At 33.7% G+C, this 22,507-nt stretch overlaps 2 protein-coding genes across 4 annotated transcripts in view; one reads left to right on the forward strand and one right to left on the reverse strand.

Annotated features, from left to right (window-relative positions):
• Syn (synapsin) overlaps positions 1–22,507 on the reverse strand; it is a 96,193-nt gene that overhangs the window by 46,193 nt on the left and 27,493 nt on the right. The window lies entirely within an intron of this gene.
• Timp (Tissue inhibitor of metalloproteases) overlaps positions 1–22,507 on the forward strand; it is a 65,201-nt gene that overhangs the window by 21,108 nt on the left and 21,586 nt on the right. The window contains exon 1 of one of the 3 annotated variants that reach the window (XM_073084211.1): positions 11,091–11,186. The exons of the other annotated variants lie outside the window; for them this stretch is intronic. Within the exon in view, the coding sequence (XP_072940312.1) occupies positions 11,115–11,186 (72 nt within the window). The 5' untranslated portion in view covers positions 11,091–11,114. Of the gene's footprint in view, positions 1–11,090; positions 11,187–22,507 lie in introns of those variants that run through there. 3 annotated transcript variants of the gene reach the window in all.

Genomic DNA, 22,507 nt, shown 5'->3' on the forward strand with positions numbered 1-22,507 from the left:
ATAAACAATGGTGTTTTATGTACATCGCAAAAATTATAATGAAAAGTAAAAGGAGTATTTTCGTCGCTTTTTCTCCGTGCCTTCCGAACCGGTCGTAACTAGTTATTGTTCATAAATAATTCTAAAAGTATATATCTCCAATAAATGCAATTTCAATTTGAATTCAATTAATGTACATTGAAAATATAATATATCTTTCGGAGCGAATAGCATAAACAGACCAGATTACTGCGAAATTTTGCTATCTGCCGTTCAATTAATTTGATGAGGACGAGACTTGGGCTCAGCTGATATAATATATCGGTAAACATCAATCTAATATGATAATTAGTTGCGTCGGCTCTAGAGCTCTCTAATTGATTACAAGGTGTAACTAATTGCTAGGAATACTTAATCGTTATTCAGATATTACTAATGAGCTTATTAAATTTCTTATTACGTAAACCTTTAATATAGTCACATCTCTTTTTACCTGACTGCCAAGGAAGGGTTATGTTTTTCGCGCGTATCTTGTATGTTTGTCTTTCTTTATTTGATCCGAACTAACAAACGGCTGGATGAATTTCAACAGTTAAAGTGTCATTATATTTGTCTCAATGACCCGAGTGTCCTTAGATAGGTGTTAGTAAAAAAAAATCAAAATGGCGGATTTTTGGCGCGAAATAGTAATACATTTAAAAAAAAAAGTTAACCGAACCTATCGAGTAGGGTATCAAATGAAAGGAAATTAAACGGAGATTATAAAAACATATTTGTATATATATAAAACACTAAGGTGACTGACTGACTGACTAACTAAATGACTTTTTCATTTTTCAGAAATCAACGTACAGCCTAAACCAAGGACTTTACAGTTCTGAAATTTTGCACACAGGTTCTCTATATAGCTTGAATAAGTACTAAGAAAGGCCTTTTGGAAATTCTACCCTTAAGAGGGTAAAATAGGGGAAAACAGTTTTTTTGAAATCCTTTAATTTTGAAGCAACTACTATAAAATTTTGTATTTGGCTTTCTGGATAGGAACAAAGATGCACTTATTTATCTCCCTCCGAAAAATCAACCCCGTAGAGGGTAAAATAAGGGTTAAAAGTTCATTTGAACTATCGTCAATTTTGAAGCAAACACTATGACATTTTGTATCAGGCTTGTTGGATAAAAATAATGAAATGCTACCTCTAACGAGGTAAAATAATGACCGAAACTTTGATTTACTGAAGTTATATATTTTATAGACCGTAAATGGTGAATTTTTTCGCGAAATAGTAACACGTTTTAAAAAAGTTAACCAAACCTATCGAGTAGGGTGTCAAAATAAAGGAAATAAAGAGGAGGTTACACATACATTATATAATATATCTTATATATAAAATTCTCGTGTTAGTTACCGTACTCCTCCAAAACGGCTTCACCGATTTTCACCAAATTTTATATACATATTCAGTAGGTCTGAGAATCGACTACTAATTATTTTTTTACACCTAAGTGATAAGGGTTGTTCATCCTTAACATTTTTTTATTTATATGGCAACAACGTTTGCCGGGTCAGCTAGTACATATATACTCGTATATACACATCGAGATGACTGTCTGACTAAATGAGAGAGTTGATGTGCCAGAGATCAACGCAAAGGGAAACCGCTGAACTTAAGCGTGCTGGAATTTTACACATAGGTTCTTTATATAGCGTAAATGAACACTACGAGGATAAAATAAAATAGGATAATATTGTTTGAACATTTTTTGTTTTTGAAGCAGACACCTACTATGAAACTTTGTATTTGGCTTTCTGGATAAAAATAATGAAATGCCTATTTCACTGCTTTTGGAAATTCAGCCTTTTTGGTGCAGTCGGGTTTTTGATTTTTTAAATTAATTACTTGTTATAATCTATAAGTAGCAAACGAGCGAGCAGTCCACCTGATGGTAAGTGGCTACTGTTGCCTATGGACATCTGTAATCACCCCTGATAAGATTAGAGTCCTATCTGAGGTCACAGATTGCTAATGTTGCTACCCTTGAGGCAGTAGAAGTAAGTCTCCCTCTGCTCGAAAATGTAAGTCTCTCTTCAAAGCAGTACACACGCCCTCAAGACTGCTATTATTAGGCAGAAATATGCGGTAATGCTGAAATAGGTGTGGCGGTGGTGTCGAACCACAAAGGTGGGAGAATGGTTATTGGCGACATGAGGCCCCAATAAATAATTCCTGCTTTTCATCGAAAGTAATATTACAATTTAGTTGGTCGTCATCGATAAAACAAGCGTATCTAATTCAGATTTTAAAATAGACAAATGAAAATGACAGCTCTAAAGCGATTTACGAGCCACCGTAATAACAGCACAATTAGCGTCAATATAGTTGATAGAGTAAATTACCATCATATAAAACTTGTTCGATTTTCGCATATATATAAAATGCACTATGACCTAAGATTTATGTGAAGCTATATTCACAGAATCTGGGGTAATGATTGGACGAGCCTAGTATTCAATGATGCCGTAAATTGCAATACGTTAACAAACCATTAATCGTGGAACAAACTGCCTTATTGTACGTGGCAAGGCGCCGTGATCTTACAACCTTAATGATATAATACATTCGTTATAAATAAAACGTTTAATATTTTTTTGCGTTTAAAAGAAAATTTCATTGAACAAACGACCAGTAGATGACCGTTAATACTACAAATATAAATTTCAGTATAAATAAAAATATACATACTAATCTTGTAGTGTTCGAAATTTTTGCAGTTCTACTGCAAGTGTTCTAGAACTACCGTAATCTTTTGAAAACATCAAACATATCCGTTTACCGATACCGACGAATATAATCAATTATTAAACTAGATGTTGTTGGGTTCAACCAAAAGTAAATTAATTATGTTATATATTATGATGCATTTCTCGTATTTCCACCACACCCCCCGCCCTCCCCCCCCCGAAATAATTAAAAATACTCCTTAAACTGTTTCCTAAACGCGTCAATAGAAATACGTAGTTTATATAACTTATATTTTTTATGTTAAGATATTATGTTCACATGTCAAGCGAAAATGACTGGTACCCCGCTATCCTAGCACGCTATTTACAGATAAATTGGCACGAATTCCAGAGAACCGCGGTATCTGCCACGGACCAGACAAGGAGCTGTCACAATAATGTTCCTGTCTGAATTCATTTCGCACGTATTAGTATGCGTATGCAAATAAATTACCTCAGGTACAAGTTAAGTGCCCTTCAGCAGTCAACTTTTAAAGTGGTCGTTGTTATTCTTTAAATATCAAGGATTAATAAAACGGCGCAGTTTGTTGTTGTAGGCGCCGAATATAGATCAAAATGCGTAGGGACTCATTTGGTATTCAGACTCAACAAATCCATTTATCACTTCGTACCATTTCGTAAGCAGAAGGCTACAAAACCGAGCGAGATAAGAAAAACCTTTTGCGGCAAATCGTCGCTCTCCACCGCACATTTTCCTGTACATCTAATACCTTTCCTTGAAATAATATTGTTAGGTGCTGCAATATAAGGTGATTCACGTCGAATAATCAGTAGGTTGGGCATAGAAATTCCACGAAGTGTGAAATATAATTCATAGAGCGTCTTTGATTAATTTGCGGAACGAACGAGCCATGAAATAATTCGCTACATGAATCACTTATGCGAATCTATATAAGATTTCAGCGAGCATATAATACCCACAATTTGATGGTTGAAATAAAATAGATTTATTCAACCTACAGATCACAAATAATAAAAAGAGTGTAATAATTCATAAAATTGAAATGCTTGCGTCGGTGTTGTAAAATATTTATTGAAAATACCTGTTTGTATTGTTTATTTTTATCGTATTTTTCTTATTCATTTGGCTGATGTTGATAGATGTGAATCAATTTGAGTGGAACGATATATTTAAAATATTCTTGCACTTTAATAATTATTCTCAGGTCAGAGTTAGCAACGAAAATAAATTTATTATGTTTAAATTCATTTATATTCCGTTAAAACTGCTTTTTAGGATTTCTTCATTAATTCCACAATATTTATCATCGAAATATACAATGCATTCAACAAGCGAGTTGATTTCCTGATATAATATAAAATATCTAATGAAATAAAATAGCTATTAGTTTCTGTCTAACATCTTATGTTTCCTTTTATGTTAAGTCAAGAATAGTGGTTGACAATAACCAAAAGGGACATGATCAATGTCAGGCTCGGCCTTGACATAGAACAGTTATAAACAGATTACTCGTATCAGCTAGATGTCTACTGAACACGCAGCTGTATCTCTTGTCCACATTATCATATTAGAGCTGACATAAACACTCGGACGTTAGCGAGTGCTAAGGATCACTGTAATTATTGTTATTTTCCATATTAAAATAGCAACTTAATTGATCCGTTATGCTCTACGAGTTTAGGGAAGTAGATAGCAATTACGAGATATCTATGTAAATTAAAGGCAATTATTTTTATATTACAATGTTAATTACTTTACCTAACATTCCTGTCATTTGTTATCTCGTTTCTAATTCCGTGTTATGATGACGATATCGGTTATAGATTTATTTTGGGCAACGTCCCAATCGACTCAATCATTCGAAATATTGAATGGACTCAATACTTAAACGCGACGGGGAATTAGGTCGAGGTCTTCTCCATTACGACCTAGAGGAATCGCGTCATACGGTGTAGTTCGAATTAGATTCACATATTGCAAATAAGCAGATGACTCGCAAGTCGCAAATCATAAACATATTTGAAGAACGCTCATAAACTTACAAAATATCTCTCACGCTTTTATGAATGCCCGGTAATTTGTAACAACATAAAACTCTTATTGTTGTATAATAGTTTGACTTTCAAGAACAATTCAGTAATAATCTGACCCATAAACATATTTAATACCATTTGTACTATTTATATCATATGATTGCAACTCTTCGACTTTAAGTCGATCACAATATTGCTAACCTATAACACACTCATATAATTATAATATATAGGAGTACTCTTATAGCATTGAAGTAATCTCATTTATGGTCTATTTTAAAAGACCCGCTAAGGCTCTGTTGTTATAGGATTTGGTTAAGTGAAATGTGCCTATAAATACAAACTACTTGCCACTTTCCATTACATAAATAACTCTTTTACTTTAAATATAAAATACATACATCTATTATTAACCATTAATATTGTCAATGAGATAACAACAGATATATAATGACAATGGGATACGCTTAGGCACAATCGCAAACGTTAGCGACCTAATTAATCCTAATGGGAAAGTTACCCATACGTCAAAATAGTTCAATTATTTACACATTACAATCAATATAGAAACAATAAGTAACATGAGTCTTAGTGCATCATGACACAATTTTCTATGCTGGTTCGTTCAGGAGAAAGTTTGCACTAACTAATAATTGTGCTCTTAGCTGGACTGTTAGTACTTGATATTTTATACTACAATTTAAACAAAATGCAAACAATAAACTAAACGATTATAATGTATGTACATTGAAGGCATTCGATGTACAATGAATTATATACCCGTAAATTGAAAGTCACGTTATACTGCTTTTACGACACTTTCTATTTAAATTAAAATTTTATTGAACAATATAAGTTATAATTTGTTGTATTAATTTACGATGTGTTACAAGTTTTGTTTTCCTAACATGGTAAATTATGGGACATAATGGATGGCGAAAAAAACGTTTACTTGTTGACATACTTGATGGTCCTTCGTATAATAAAAAATATTGACATAGTAGTAATTTGTGTAAGAACAATATCGTGGAAAATGTAGGAGTAATGATTTATCAATTATTTCTTACAGCTCTGTGTAAGTGTCTCACAAAAAATGGTATACATTGTATTTCACGTAATTCAATTGATGGATTAAGTAATATTAGATCTCTTAAGCCCATTAACAACATAATCCTCGCATGGAATAACTTAACTTAAAACTTTAGTTGCTGTTTATGTGTAGTTGGAAACAGCAAGGGTTTTCCTACTTCCTGCCGTTATATTCATAATGAAACCCGTTTCGTAAGCGGCGATTTAGGGCGTGACTTAAGAACCTCGTTGCAACACGTGGCCCACTTACTAAACCTATCTTTATGACAGGGAAGTTGGGAAATGAGATGTCCACTTAACATGAGCTGGACTGCAAGTTCTTTTGCTTTCCATAACATGTCATAGTTTTAATAATAAGAAACCCAAGTGCGTAAATAAATCATAGGTATGTTCCACGCCGAAAAAGTTTAAAGATGCTATTTTTGACATTTTTATATAGTCAGTGTCATTAATGCTATTAGGACGAATCTACCTATCTCATAATATGTTAAAATCCATCAAACCATTTGGTTTCTACAATACCTCAAAGAATTTGCCATACATACAAAAAATGCATTAGTAGAAATATGTAGGAGGTTCTGACAATAGTAAGGATTTGACATGATATCTCTACATATACGAAGGGCCGCTAAGTGCGCCGGGAACGCCGGTCAGTGTATTTAGCACGTGCCTCATGCAACCGCACCTTTTTAGGGACGCCACGCGAATTGGTGAAACCATGCTAATTATCTGTGTCACTAGACAAACCTCGGGAAAGTATGCAGATGGAAAACAATCCGTTGGTATGGCAATTGTAAATATACCTTACAACATGAGTAGTCATAAACCATACAGTTTACTGACATATTGTTATTGTAATAACTAAATTTGTAACATTCATTTAAATAAATTTTCAGCTTTAGTCAGAGTAATTTTTTTACTCAAAGTCAACCCGTTAAGTACAGTGCTACTGGTGGGCAGATTGAGAAGGATTAGGTCATAGTCCACCGTGCTGGCCAAGTACGTATTGGTAAACTTTAATAACATTTTACTTAAAGATCTCTTAGGTATGCAAGTTTAATCACGATATTTTCCTTAGCCGTTAAGGCAAGAGATAGGTAATTATTTTTAATACGCAAATAACTTTAGAAAATCAGAGCTGCCTGCCTGGGATTCGAACCTCGGACCCTTTGAATAAGAGTCCAAGTTTCAAGTACGCGTAGTACGAACGCGCAGTAATTAAATTTCGAGTCGATTGTTATCGATGGGTAGCGAGGCGTTGCTTTATAATTATGATGTAGAGAGATTTATTTGCTTGAGAACTTATACGTGCATTCCATGAACAAAAATGTGAGTTGCCACCGTATTTGCAAGTTGTCACATTAAGCCTGAGTCTCAATAAAAGGCAAATAAGCACTTCGCAGGCGGGCGCAGGAACAAAGGGTAATACGTCTTGAAATTGGTTTTTTGAACAGGTGAGACCACATCAGTTCCAGGCTGGTCGGCGGCCGCATTCACTTTCTTCAACATAAATAAATGACGAAGGCCGAGTAGCTTTTATTTTCATACCCACCTGGTTTTATGTGCGAACGTATTTCGGATTGTTTTGAGCATTCTTTCATAACCTAAACTTCGTTTTAAAGACTCGACGCTCGTAAATCCTGCTTTATGTCGGCACATTTGGAAGCTATCGGTTTTAATTTTAGATATTACGTATTCATGGCACAAAATGACAATGCGAAGCATGACATTGCTAATCTGAAGTTATGAAGTGCATTTGTAGACTTGCAAATCTTATAATAAAATTCCTTAAGCCTCAAGATGATAAATTTTTATTACCTAAAAATATTTTTATAGATAATATTGATAATTTTAACGCCTTCATTTAATAATAAAATGCGGACAATTTTGCCCGAAAACAAAAACTAATTAATTATCTTGGGCGATATAACATATCATAATACTAATATTGATTAATGAAAATCAGTAGCGGAAAAATCATATCGGGAAAGCAATAAAAAATTAATTACATTCTCATTAGCGATCGATTTTTCTTGTAAGACATCCGAACGCTCCGGCTCCTCGTTACTGTAATTACATCTTGTCTCTTGTTAATGATCCCCTGGACTTAGTCCAAGTTCTTATCGGCCTTTACGTAATATATTCGTATAATGAATAAACCTTGATAACGTAGCGAATTTAAAATAATAAAATTATGTCACCAAAAAAATTACGGGTATTGAAAAAATCTTATTGAAATTATATTTCACATAAGTGTTTCATTACTTTATTTTCTCTGCTCTGCTGGTTATTCAAATAGTTAAGCAGAGTTATTTAATTCGTATTATTCGTATAACCACAATAACTTTGTTATTAAATTAAGCATCACCTAATAATGAAATCTTATTAAATTCAGTATTAAGTAATGTACGTTTGTATACTTTGAAAGCAAAGTACACATATCATAATTAAGTTTTTTGTTTTATAATATAAGAGTAGCAGACGAGCATGCAGTCCACCTGATGTTAAGTGGCTACTACCGCCCATGGACATCTATAAATAATCAAGGATTAGATCTTGCTACCTGAGGTCGGCCCCACAGATGCGCCGCTACCCCTGAGGACTAAGCTGGAACGCCTCGGAAAAATATGCCTCCCTTACCACACCCTTCAAACCGGAACACAGCAGCGCCTAACACTGCTGTTATTAGGTAGAAATAGGTGTGGCGGTGGTGCCGCCGGAATTGAACCACAAAGGGTTCTACCACCTTCTAAAATCCTTTATATCACGGCGTGCGTAAATGGACGTTTTACGCACGCTTCGCGTGCGCAAAACCCCCGTTTCCGACCCCGTAATATAAAATTTTATACAACACGCGGACGAAAAATGTTTTTCTGACTCGTGTGATTGCAGTCCTCGCCTGCGGCTCGGCCTGCAAACTCACACTTGTCAGAAAAAAATTTTTCGTCCTCGTATTGTAATGTACTATTAGATACTACTTGTATCGAGCGTAATATTATGTTCCAACACGTTTGTAATTATGTAACATTCGCATCACACGTACCCACTGACCAATAATGGTTTATTGACTTGACAGCGCACCCAGTTGGCTAAATGTTTGATTTACGAGTCAAGACAAACGACATCACATCTTTACGATCCTTTCGGTAACAAACAATAGGCCTCATAAATTTCCCACAAGGGTTTTACACGCAAATATTCGGTGACCCAATTACCCACTGCTGGGCATGTCTCCTCTCCGACTGAAAGAGTTGAAGCCATACTCTAACTATACTGGGCAAATGCGGTTCAAGACATCGCACACCTTTAAGATTTGTTAAAGAACTCTCATGCTAGATTTCCTCAGGATTTTCCTTTATCATTAAAGTGATAATCAATCAATTTGTAATAGGTAGGTACGCTACACGTAAAGTATTGAGACTTTATTGTTAGTAGTATAAGCGTGTTATATCAGCTTACTTATTTATAAGTACATATATAAAAATAGATAGATAAATAATTAATTAAAAATTAATTAATTATACATCAATTTTTATAAGATAGATAAATAATTAATTAAAAATTAATTAATTATAGATCAATTTTTAAAAGATAGATAAATAATTCATTAAAAAATTATTATTTATAGATCAATTTTTATAAGATAGGTAAATAATTAATTAAAAATTAATTAATTATAGATCAATTTTTATAGGCCACTTAATTTTCCTTCCCACTATTTAGTGACATTTGCCCTAGATTTTTTGGAATGTTAGACGGAAATAGAGAAGATACTCTGACTATGAATCGCACCCTAAACCGCTTATACGCTAGTTCGACATAGTCATATACCACTGAGTCATATGAATCATATAAATGTTGCAGTTTACAGGTCGCCTGCAAGCACTTTGCAGGTTACTGTCTGCAAGTTGAATGTCTGCAGGCAATATACCATTATGTTTCATTTCTATTTTTAACTTATAAGTACTTTAAGCCTCAAACTTGAAGTACGGTACTTACAATTCTTTCGGGCGACGAATCAGTTTTTTCGTTTTCGTTTTTTCACTGACGCCTTCGCACTCTATCGAGACGGACATTAAAAATATTGCCTTAAGTAACTTTAGTTTTTTATTATGTCTATATTAAGTATCTTTATCGTAACAGATGGTAGGGGACATGGTTGGCGGCTTTTAGCGAAATCATTCTCAACGTGATGTGTAATATCTGTTCAGTATTTTATTAACTTAATGTTCTATTTTGCCGGTACCTATACAATTAACATTCCTTATTTTAACTTATTGTTTTGTCTGTATTGTGCATAATATGTATTTATCTTTACATATATTAAACTTAAAGGCGTAAATATAAAGACGGACAAGATATCAATTGGTTTTTATTCAAAAAGTATTTTAACCAAGGTATTTTAGGTAGATATATGTAGTTGTTTGTATAACATCCAGTTTTGTATAACATCCTAGCTATTTCTAAACATTAATGAATAACAGTCGATCATACAAACTCTTATAAAGTATGCATTAAATATGTCAATTTGTACTTGTAACGTATAGCATAGCTGACGTGATCGAGCGCTTAACGTTATCTTAACAAATGATTGCGTTGCAGCCCGTGCACTGGCACCTCATAATCTAATATAAATATAATCTGTTCTTTGTCTCCTGACATTGGCTCTATTTAAATTGGATAAGATATTAATTAAATTCTAACTGTGACCGCATACTTTAATCTCTTTGTGACGATACTATTGTGAAAAAAACTTTGTTATTTGTGTTCGCCTAGTGGTAAAAATATTTTTATAGATAGCTCGTCAATACGTACCCAATGAAACATAAAATCGTCTGATAAACGAATGAAAACAGGTACTGTGATGAAATATTTTGCTAATGTATTTATATACCGTATAATTGTCATATGCAATACAAATCAACGGGTTTTTTCTAATCGTGATTTTGTGTAACATAGTAGTTTCAAGTTACCGATATTCGTCAGCGTAGACTTTCATAGCATCATCCAACTTTTTACACGCTAGTCGCGATCACATTCTCAGACACATCGATCAATATTGATAGGAGTCCGATAAATCAGCATCAGTCCAGTGAACAAGTGGACAACCTTGATTATTCAAGCACGACACGAATGAGTCAGCCTCTCCATTAATTCAGTGATCTGCCTAAAGGTTTAAAGCATAAATTTCATAATTGCAGACGCGTAGACAATGCAGGAACAAGTGAGGCTGGGACCCCATGAATAATACATGCAAAAAGCGGCGATACCTCCTCAGATAGAGTGCCGAGACGCGATAGGATACTACTTTATTTTTATTAAGGTAAAGCATCTCAAGCGCGCCACTTTCGTACTATCAGGAATGAACGTTCTCTTTGTTCGATCACATTTAAATATTTTGTGGCATTTTATATGTTTGCCTCTTCTCGTAAGCGATTCTTATTTGTAACACCCATACTACGACATCAAAATTTCATAACATACTAAAACTATATACAATAAAGTTTTTCAATTTTGGTAATAACTGGTTTTAAAATTCCTCACAATTCTTCCACCTACTCGTTCATCTCTCGCCATTCAACATAATATATGTCTTATTATAAATCAACATCATTTCTTAATTATATCTTTACTGGAATTGAATAATATTCCGTAATTATATATAAACAGTTTTTTTTCATATTATTCACCTTCAGAAAACGAAATTTTATTTTAATTGTTGCTTTACGTCATTTTAATAGTTCATAATTATGACTCGTATATTATGTTATTTGGAGCTTTAGAATTATTTTCCAAAATATTATTAATAAACACATAAAATTTTAATGACTTTAGTAACCTTCAATATAAAAAAGTTATATTTGAGAACATAAAGCCATATAATACATAAATATCTTCAAAAGAACATAAATTTATTTTATATAGGCTTATGAAGGCTATTTAAACCTTAAACCAGTAGGTAGAGCTTACTTTACTGTGATCTAATTTAGAAATTTTATGTCAGTCAGTTTTAAACCATAAAAACGTTATGTGAAACATTACCATATATTTTCTATCATTTACTAACTCATTTACTAATTGGCAGTTCTAGAGGCCGTAAATTAACGTTGAAAAGGTTTGATCGATGACTTCGATCCCTCGAGCGTTTATTTCCGATAGCTTATTAGCTACTGGCCTATTTTTTAGTTAAACATTACTATAAATCATTGTATCTTACTTGAACGGTGCTTAAAGCCTCATATTAGAATTGTCCGTGTTACCTACGTTTATATTTATTTTATTGAACGTGACCCGAACCGGTACAAACAAAATAATATTATCCAACGGTTCGATTATGATACAAATTTTATTATTTCATTAATTAATTAGCAAACATTTAATTCAAAGAAATGCATAAAACATATCTCTGTTATTATATGCCAAGTAGCGGACAAAACAATATGCAAAATTCCCATATTATTGTGGTGTAAGTCATTAACATACTTATTGTCAATTATGTATGTGGGCGTGTGAAGATAGTATTTGTAGTAAATTATCCGAATACCACAGTCTATAAATACATCACAGTGAATCATGTGCCATTCAGCAGCGGAGTGGAGTGACGCAGCTTCATTACGCATATCGCACGGTCGCGAATTCTTCGAAATAACAACATCTAGATAGATATTTAATTCAACTGTTTGTCGATAAATTCAAAATAATAACAAAATAACAGAGTTTGTTTCATTTCTAACTTTATTAACATCATCATCAAGTCGTTATTGTCCTACTATTGGGCAAGAGTCTCCTCTTAGAATGAGAAGGATTAGGGCATAGTGCACCGCACTGACCAATTAAGGTCTTTACATACCTTTAGAGGATATTTTTTACAGATCTTTCAGATATTAGTGTTTTCCTTCACCGTTAAAAGAAAGTGATAAATAATTTCTAAGTTGTATATCTAATTTTCTACTTTGCTGCGATACCTCATCAGCATATCGTATCATTTGATATCCATAGACATTAGGTATAGTATGGTCATGGTATTTAAGGCTGAGATATTGTAATATTCCTGTGTAACTCTCATAACAATCACTTAGTATATTTCATCCTTATGATACTTGCAAGCGAAAACAAGTTACACTGCTTTTGTGGAACTTTGTACACGATGATACCTTTACATAATCTTCTTATATCCGCAACTTTCACATCTACAGAAACACTTCAGACAATCCTTTCCGAATCTAAATAGGTAAATGTATGTATCTAGTAAATGAGCTAAAATATAAGTAAATGAGAGCAGAGTACATATTATTATGCAAACACTATTTATTGCACACCTTTTTTTTCTTAACGAGGGGGAAACCTTCAGAAGGTACCCGACGACGTGGGAGCGATGCCGGGTTTTATGGGATTTTACCGCACTAAAACCCCCCCGGTGGCCGTCCTCAACTTTGGGATCTCCGACGGAACACAACCGGAGTCCCCCAAGCGCGATGCCCCGATCGGGCTCTGCCCTGGGGGAGCAGTTTTCGCTCATCCCACACCATGTAGTGTTTACGACGGTATGCGACCACACATACTGCCGTCCTTCCTGGGGTCGGATGCTGGACGGTTCGAGCTCCCACTCTTCCCGCCTGCAACCCCGGAAGCCTCCTTTTAGTCGCCTCTTACGACGGGCAGGGGATACCGTAGCCCTATTCTCATCCCAGGACTACAGGGACAATTTATTGCACACCTACAATAAGTACTATTTTTCCGGGGTTGATATTTAGTCAAGCTTGTGTTCTTCATTGTTCACAAGTGGGTCAAGCATTAGCAAAAATACCCTTTGGCAATATATAAGTTGTAATGGGTAGGCCATTTGCAGTCCTACGATTCTTTCATCCACCCGCTGTTGAAGTACAAAAATATAAAGTGAAAATAGAAACCTGTGACTCAATTCGTACAAATAAATAAAAATACAAGCGACAAATGTAGAAAATAGTCAATATATTCGAAAATAAAAACATCGTATATTTATGTAATACCTTTTCCATTTAACCCTTTGCTCAAAGGGATGATCTTCGGGTGACTATCAGATTCACAAAAGATAAACGTCTATAAATAACTGTCGGATTTTATATTAGGTTTCCGTGCGTATATGCAAGAGTTTTATAGTAAGTATAGTAACGTATAATATCCACTTTTTTATATGTATGTCACTGCTTAAGTCCGTCAGTCTTGTCGACCCAAACTTAATAGATTTTTTTTTATGTTTTTTATCATGCCAGAAAATGGAACTTCTTTCTACGTAATAAATCTTTTTACTGCAAGTTAATTGATTTATATTTAATATATAAAATACTCGTATATATAACACGCTCATTTAATTGATGTACTATTAATTCATTAACACTGCATTGATTTTATGGTACGTTTATATCCACATAATATCCTTTTTACGACACAATAATTGATACTTACTAAGTAATCACAATAATTTGTACTCGTTATCTATTTTATATGTTACTGTCTCCGTTACAAAATTTTGCTGGGTAAAGATTATATTTTTGTTTGTAAAACTTAGTTCGGCAGCCTATGCGGTAAAGAAGATAAGACATCTTACTGATATACCAACCGCTAGGCTTGTTTACTTTAGTTATTTTCATAGCATTATGTCTTACGGTATTCTGCTGTGGGGTAACGCTGCTAGCATAGATGTAATTTTTATACTTCAAAAACGTGCAATTAGAGCCATTTATAGTCTTCGCCCCCGTGAGTCCTTACGAGAACTGTTTAAATCTATAAATGTGCCAGACAGTACCTAGTCAATATATTTATGAAAATATCTTATATGCTCGCAAAAATTATTCTTCTTTGGAAAAAAATTATAATAGGCACAGTCATAATACTAGAAATAAAGATAAATTGGCCATACCTCAATTTAGATTAAGCAAGGTGTGTAATTCTTTTATGGGGAACTGTATTCGTTTCTACAATAAAATACCAAAAGACATTATCAATCTATCCGAGAAAAGGTTTAAATCTACTTTATGTAAAAAAGCTTATTATAATGTAAATCAGTACTTACATGATAAATCCGTATGGTATGACAACTCCAGCTCCAACATCAAAAATTAATTATATGTACCACTATGTAAAATTGTATATTATTTACCCTTTAAAAGATGCAAATATTCACACGTATGGAGTTTCTTGCGCCGCTTCTTCTCCATAGCGAAATACCTTCCGAAGCGGTGGTAGTTTGTTGACTTTCAAAAAGTATTCTATATGAATCAATTTTGAATAAATGAGATTTGAATTTGAATTTGAATTTGAAAATGTAAGAAAAGCTAGAATATGCTACATTTTCTGAGTCAGACTTGCTAAATTGTGTCTTTGTTTTATCAGAATAAAATTAAACGCAAAGTAGTTTACTACCCTTGCTTTATTAAAAATGTACATATATCTTATTTAGTAACATTTACTTTAACTTGACTTGCTTAAATGAATTTTCCTTGGTACGGCTTATGCAGTATCCAAAATTATTTTAAATGTATTGCAGAGTTATGTAGAGTCGTATCTTTGTTGGCTGTTTAAGTGTGAAAGTGACGAATTTGGGGTTAATATTTCACATAATCTTATGATGTATTACAAACATACCTATATATATCGAAGGTATTGGAAAGGCTGGTCGCGAAAGTTAACCTTGGTGTGTTGGAGCAGCGAGATTACGGCGCGCCCGTACCGACTGCTTTCCCCGGCAAATTGCTTGCACTCGCTATGTATACCGAACGTGACCATACGTACCTTTTCAAATGGGACGTTCTATTGTGTTTGTGGGAACCTATCGGGAATATTTTTGTTTCGGTCCAAAATAATTCAGACTATATATCTTACTATAAGGCAGGAAGGAAGTATCTAAGCGGTTTTGTTTATTGTCAATGAAACAGAATTTATTATCATAAACATGTCATTCATTCAAGCATTCTGTTGTGCCTTTTAATAGCTAATAGGTACGACTTCATGCACATTATTTTTAGTCACGGAAAAAGTATTTATTTATCAAATAATTATATTAATATTTATATTTATTTATAGCATGTATCTTAGAGAAGTTTTAAATATAATAAAAGCAAAAACTCGATAGTTTAAAATGAAGCGCAATAATTCCTACAAGTATGTTGCTCCCACAATTTAGATAAATAATTTAATTAAAATTAAAAAGCTGCATCATATGCCGACGAATGAGACATACAATATTATAAACTCTTGAAAAACATTACCCTTCGCAGACGGAAGAAATGTAAAAAATGGGACGTAATAGTTACATATGATGAGTAGCTGACGTCTCAATTTGAGGAAAAGAAATGGCTACGTTACACGTTCCGTGTGTACTCGTACCTCGCCATCCTCTGCAACGAAACGCTCCAACATTACGATCCCATGACTCATCACTCATAACAAGTCATAAATATTTTTAGAACATTACTTGCTATGACTTTATAAGCGAGATCATTAATTAGTTAATAATTTTCCCCGTAGTTACGGTTTACGCCTATGAGTGGGTTACACGAGCGGTCAGCCGCCTCGTATAGCGGTCAGTTTATACAAATAAATAGAAATATCTGTCTGTCATTTCAAAATAATTAATATTTTTATAGTTCAAATGCTTACATGCATTATATTTTTAACTTAATAGTAATTTTACTACAGAAAATCAAACCGTTTAATTCGCTTTCTAATATACTGAAAAATCCTTATACGCGATTTTAAATGTTAATGCGGAAAAATCATCTACCTAGTTTTGAGACTACTGTTAAATGTGTTTAATATTTGAAATTTTTATGAATGAACTCGCGTACATTGTTTAGTGTATGAAATTTACCAAAGTTAAAATATTTTCCTTAACTACAGTTTGTTTATTTCCTTGTTTTGATGACTTGTTCTTAATGTTTCCGTTTCGCAAAATGATGAGACAAACTCTTATAAGCTACTTAGTTAGAAACAAAAAACAGGAACAGAAGTATGTAATTAGTTAATTGTGGTAATTATTTCTCAGAATACATTTTCAAAAGATATTTTGTACAAAAAAAATGTGTCTAGAAATATTGTTGTTATACCTAACAATCATTGAAAATGTGTGATGGCTTATGAGAAGTATCGATTACATAATATTATGTTGCGATAAAAATATATTCAACTTTTACAATAAGCCGCTTTGAAGTATAACATCATTATGAAGAGGGACTTAAACCAATAAATCGATGCACCTACTGGGGTACCTACCTATTGTTTCAATCGTAAAGATAAGATGCAATCTAAGTGTACTGTCCCGGAATAATCGTGTGATACTGACATCGCACAGCTATCAATTTTACTTATCTTATTATTAAATCTTATTACCTTATTCTATAAGGCATCGAAAATTAATTTTTTTCTTCCGCATAATTTTATTGTCAAGTATTTGCGAAATTACTGTGCTGCCGGTTTTATTGAAATCAAAATAACAAGGCTTATTTCATTTGCGTATTGTTTTACATTTACAGGCGATAAAATCGAAAGTCTTGCGCCGTGGCTTTAGTAGAACCACAAGGCACCCAGATATGCGATTACGCTAGGCTACTTCATGCGGTGACCTTTTTGTATCAAATGTGACAATACCCTTTCATCTCGTAGCATGAAAGTATTAGTGTGGGCGGTCAAGTTCGCTCGTAGTAATCTGTACCCTTACCATGAGTTTTTACGTTTTGACAAATATGACTGTTTTGGTATTTGTTTACGTATTGCCCATACAATTTTCAATCAGCGCCTCTAGCGGATTGTATTAGAACTATAGTGTAGTGTAATAACGTAACATTAAATGTCTAAATTGACAAATTTTATGACATTGCTTTGTCTCTCTTTTTTGCGAACATGTGAGAAAAAAGACAGTGCAGACAAAAAGACTTGAGCACTTACTTATTGTTACGTTTACTCAGTCTACTAAAACAAACGAAACAGAATAATGGATTGAGTAAACGTAACGTAAAATTGTGGGATGTTTTGAAAACTCATGGTAAGGGTACTGTTGTAAAGCCAAGCGGGGTCGTCGGTTCACTGACGCTTCGTAGGAATAGAGAAGCCGCTTTACTGACTCACCAAATTTGTTTGTTTCAACTTGTTATGTTTGTTCACATTTCTAAGTAATTCGTAAAATAAATTAATTGGCTGCGGTGTGCGGTTTAATTAATGGCAAAGTTACCTATGCTAAATATGTTTTTAATACAAATAGTCTGCCCCCGATTTTATTTATAAATTGAGCGCGAGTCGTCTTTTCCACAAAATTATTCGCGGGAAACTGTTTTATTATGCTGGGGACACATTGTGCTAGGACGGTGAATTCGTTACGATAATTTCAGCTGATTTCTCGTTCAGCAGCAGCAGCGTACAATCTTGCAGTAATTTAAATATTGTTTTAGTTCGTGAATAATTTTCCCATGCGTTGACGGTTCGTTATCTATACGTCTGTGTACCTACATTTTGACTGGCATCCGATTGTTATGCCAGATACACAAAAGTTACAAAGATATTTCCAAATAAAGCGTCTGGCTTGTCTCTGGTGATCATCGCATCGCATCAACTTCAAAAAGCGACCCACATCGCAACAGTACGTGAGTTGGCCACTTACCAAGTAGGTACCTACCTTTATTCACAAAACTTCTGTGTATGTATTTATTCAAAATGTTGCAATAACGGATGAATCAACTTTTGTTACAAAATCTCGCTTTATTGAGTTTGCAGTTAGTAACTAGTTTCAAAACTTCCGTTTAAAGTAAACATAAACAATAAGAATATTCAAAATTCACATTTTCGTATTTAATATTTCATATATTGCGATGTTTTCTAATCACTGTTGGGCGTAGGTCTCCTCTCACAATGAGAACGGTTTAGGCTATAGTTCACCGCGCTGGCCATGTGCGAATCGACAGACGACACATGCGTCTGAAAACTTATTTAAGTACGCTCTCAGGAAAATATTATGCATATACAATGTTTTCCTTCATCGTTATAGCAAGTGATAATTAATATCTAATACACTATGAAAAATCGGAGGTGCTAACCTGATATTCGAATTGCGGGCCCCCCGATTGGAAGTTTCAGGCTACTGCTTACTGCTAAAAAACTGTCTAAGTTTTCAAATATTAACTGGAAAAAGTGTTTTAATTTGCTGTGATTTCAATATTTCATAGCATATTACTTTTTATTCACCTTAAATACCATTTAAATGCCGTGAAAAACTTCTAGTGATGTTATTCACTATTAAGGCTTTTGGCTGTGTATAGGTATGTAATATGTATGTTATATAACATGTATCCTGTTGCATGTTGGCTTGTTACCGAAGCACGAAAACACTTACCCGGTCCAAGTCGACTGCAATTTAGAGCACGCGATTTTAAAACGTTTTAAATTTTTGTTTTCAAAACTACAAGGTGTAAGCAAATTGAGGAAATGTTTCTAGGAATTTAAAAATATAATATTGCATGTAAACTGTAATAACGGTAAAATATTTCTGTAAACATTCAGGTTTTAGGTAAAAAATTGTAAGATTGGCATGAATATTTTACTTGGCACTGGTTCTCTCTCGTAATGAAAATAATTGATTTTAAGTTTAGTCACGGTTTTTATTGCAGACTTGTCATAATATTAAAATATAGAGGTCTTTTAACGATGCAAGCATAACAATATTATTTCATTATTTCAATATCGGTGGTGGTGACCATTTCATGATATGATTTTGAATAATCAAACAAAAACTGAAATTCATTATACTATATAAGTTAGGAAGCTACTACAAACTACTACACTTCATTTCGACAACCGTCGCCGATTGTCGTTGCCTGCTACCGTCTCAGACTGTCGTTAACAACCGACTATGGTGTCTGGCGGCAGACATGAACCGTCGTCGTGTACAGGGCCGGATTTAAGGGAGGGCAACCGGGACGGTAGCCCCGGGGCCTCCACAAAAGAGGGGCCCCCACAATAGAGTCGTCGGATTTTTTTTTAATTCCGACTAGTAAACACTAGTAAAAAAATATATCTTTTCCTTTGATATTTTTTTTTCGCTGTTTTACCTTTATCTACAGTACTTTGTACAAACATGAATACTAGAAGAATGCGTTTCACAATAAAATATTTATTGAATAACTCAACTGAAAAAATTGTTTATTTTATTCGGAAAATAATTTGGGGCCAGGGGGCCTCCACTCCTTTGTTGCCCCAAGGCATCTAGACCTCTAAATCCGGCCCTGGTCGTGTATTAGCTCACTGTCGCTCATGTGTACCCTTCCTTATTAGTACTATGATGTGTAATCTTTTTGCAATTCTCGGAAATATAAATTATCATATCAAGATCATTATTGACGGATTAGGTTGGATAATCGTATACCACGTGCTTCGTACAAAAAATAATAAACAAGAAACACATGCCCCGCCCACACGGTAATTATTAGATCAGTGCGCAAACAACCCACTCGTGAGAAATAGCAATCAAATTATTTTTCTTATGATACAACAGACTTGCTGATTTCAATTTGTCATATAGCTTATAATGTTATTAATTTTATTGTGAATGCCCGAGCAAATAGTTACGATTTTATGTTTTGTCTGAGATTTTTAAGAAAAACAAATATTGAATCCGATCTATGTTTAATAAAATTACATAAAATGAATCCATAACGAACGCTATAAATTAATCAATTTATTTATTAATATAAAATGGAATATTAAGTTATTCCGTAAGGGAGGACCCTTACGGAAAAATGTAAACAAGGATGTTTACATTTTTCCTATGCCGATTCGAAAACCATGAGGTCTTATATTACTTGGTGTTCAAAGTCTTACTTTCTTCGTTATAGAGCTTATTAAATTCGATCTTTGATAGGTAAGATTGAATTATTAGGATAGATTGAAGTATTAATGACAAGGATTAGAGTAATATACGTACGAAACGTACGTTCTTTTATACGTACGAAAGGCCTGAGAAATAAATTCAAGTTTAGATGCATAGCTAGTTGTAGTATGTGTAAGTAAATAATGACTATACGATTATATGATAGGTGATAATGGAGGATGATGTACGCATTTATTAAACACATGTAAATTGATTGTTTCAATATCATGTACGTTTCAATCAATATTAAATAAAATAATCTTTGCTTAACTTTCGCAGTAGTATGACAAAATATATATACCTACTCATAAGGCCTGTGTCAATACATAATATGTACTTAACAATTTCACGTTAATCAGTGATAGGCTAGTAGAACCTAAATACGTGGCTTCCTTATCTAGGATTCCGAGAAAACTTAGTAATTGCTGACAAACTCAGTATACCTCAGGGGTCTAAAAAAGTTTTAATAATGTGAACTCTACCAATTCGCACATCCATCTCATTCTGAGAGGAAACCCGTGCCCACGAGTGAGGCAATAATATGTTTATGATGATCTTCACCTCAAACAACGTAATATTCAAGCTAAAATGAAGTAAATGTCACCCATAAAATTAGCCCCTGTCAGTCACCTATTCCAGGACCGCCGATGATCAGCTTAACCTGTCATATCCTTTGCGATAAGCCGGCGCCACAGAGCAATAAGCGCTGGAGCTACTTAGCATAAGTACATGTTACTTGTTATACGTATTTTTATGCTAAGCTACTAGTATGCAAATCACCGGTAACTTTCAAGTCATTACATGCTGTCGTAAATTATTCGGCGATAGACATTGTTTCGACACCTTGTCTTGGATTAAGTTGAATTTATACTGTATCGTATGTTAGCAACCTTGTCATGTTGATGTGTTACCGATGTGTGGTTATGTCATATTTATTCTGAACGTATTACTTATTTTGTGAAAAGGATGTGAGAAGTGAAATTAAATACACTTTTAAAATCAAAATAAAAAAATATATAAGTAGGTAGCTATTAGTTTTAATTAAAACAAAATATTGGTAGGTGGTGTATTAAATATTGGAAATAAATAAAAATATATTAAGAACAGGTTTTTGTAAATATGAATTTCGTACTGAAAATCAAACATATTCAAGCAAATGCTATCATATATCAAGGTGCAAAAAATGACATTTGGTTTACAAACGTAATGTGTTACAGCGGTGGCAAAAACATTTTTACTTTCGAAATTCCAAAGTATCCTTGGAGAACTGGTACTCGAAATTAGGCTCATAAATATACCTACTCGTATACCTCACTAATCGTTTTTGATTAACATGATTTATAGTAAACTATGAACCTTCAATTATAGTAAGTACATTGACCTACAGAACTTTGTTAAATCCACGCCCGAGCCGTGCCGTTAAATTATTAGTCGTACGCTATAAAACCAAGCAATTTCCTGAAAACTGGTTAAAATTTCATATATACGACAAATTTTTAAATAAGGCAATGCATAAACGTAACACGCTACGTTTTGAATTATAGCCAACATCCTGAAGTTACGTAAACATATTGGATTGACGAATACATAAATTCAACTATTTAGCAACGTTATCATAATAAAATCAGTAATTTGATCTAACTAGATACGTAGTTGCATGTTCGTGAATAAATACCAACTTCAATATAACATTATTTTATAACTAACTAGCTGACCCGGCAAACTTTGTACCACCTCAAAATATATTTATC

Source organism: Epargyreus clarus, unplaced genomic scaffold (genome assembly GCF_041222505.1).
Source record: "Epargyreus clarus isolate Ecla_fem2 unplaced genomic scaffold, WU_Ecla_fem_2.2 ptg000021l, whole genome shotgun sequence".
NCBI lineage: Eukaryota > Metazoa > Arthropoda > Insecta > Lepidoptera > Hesperiidae > Epargyreus > Epargyreus clarus.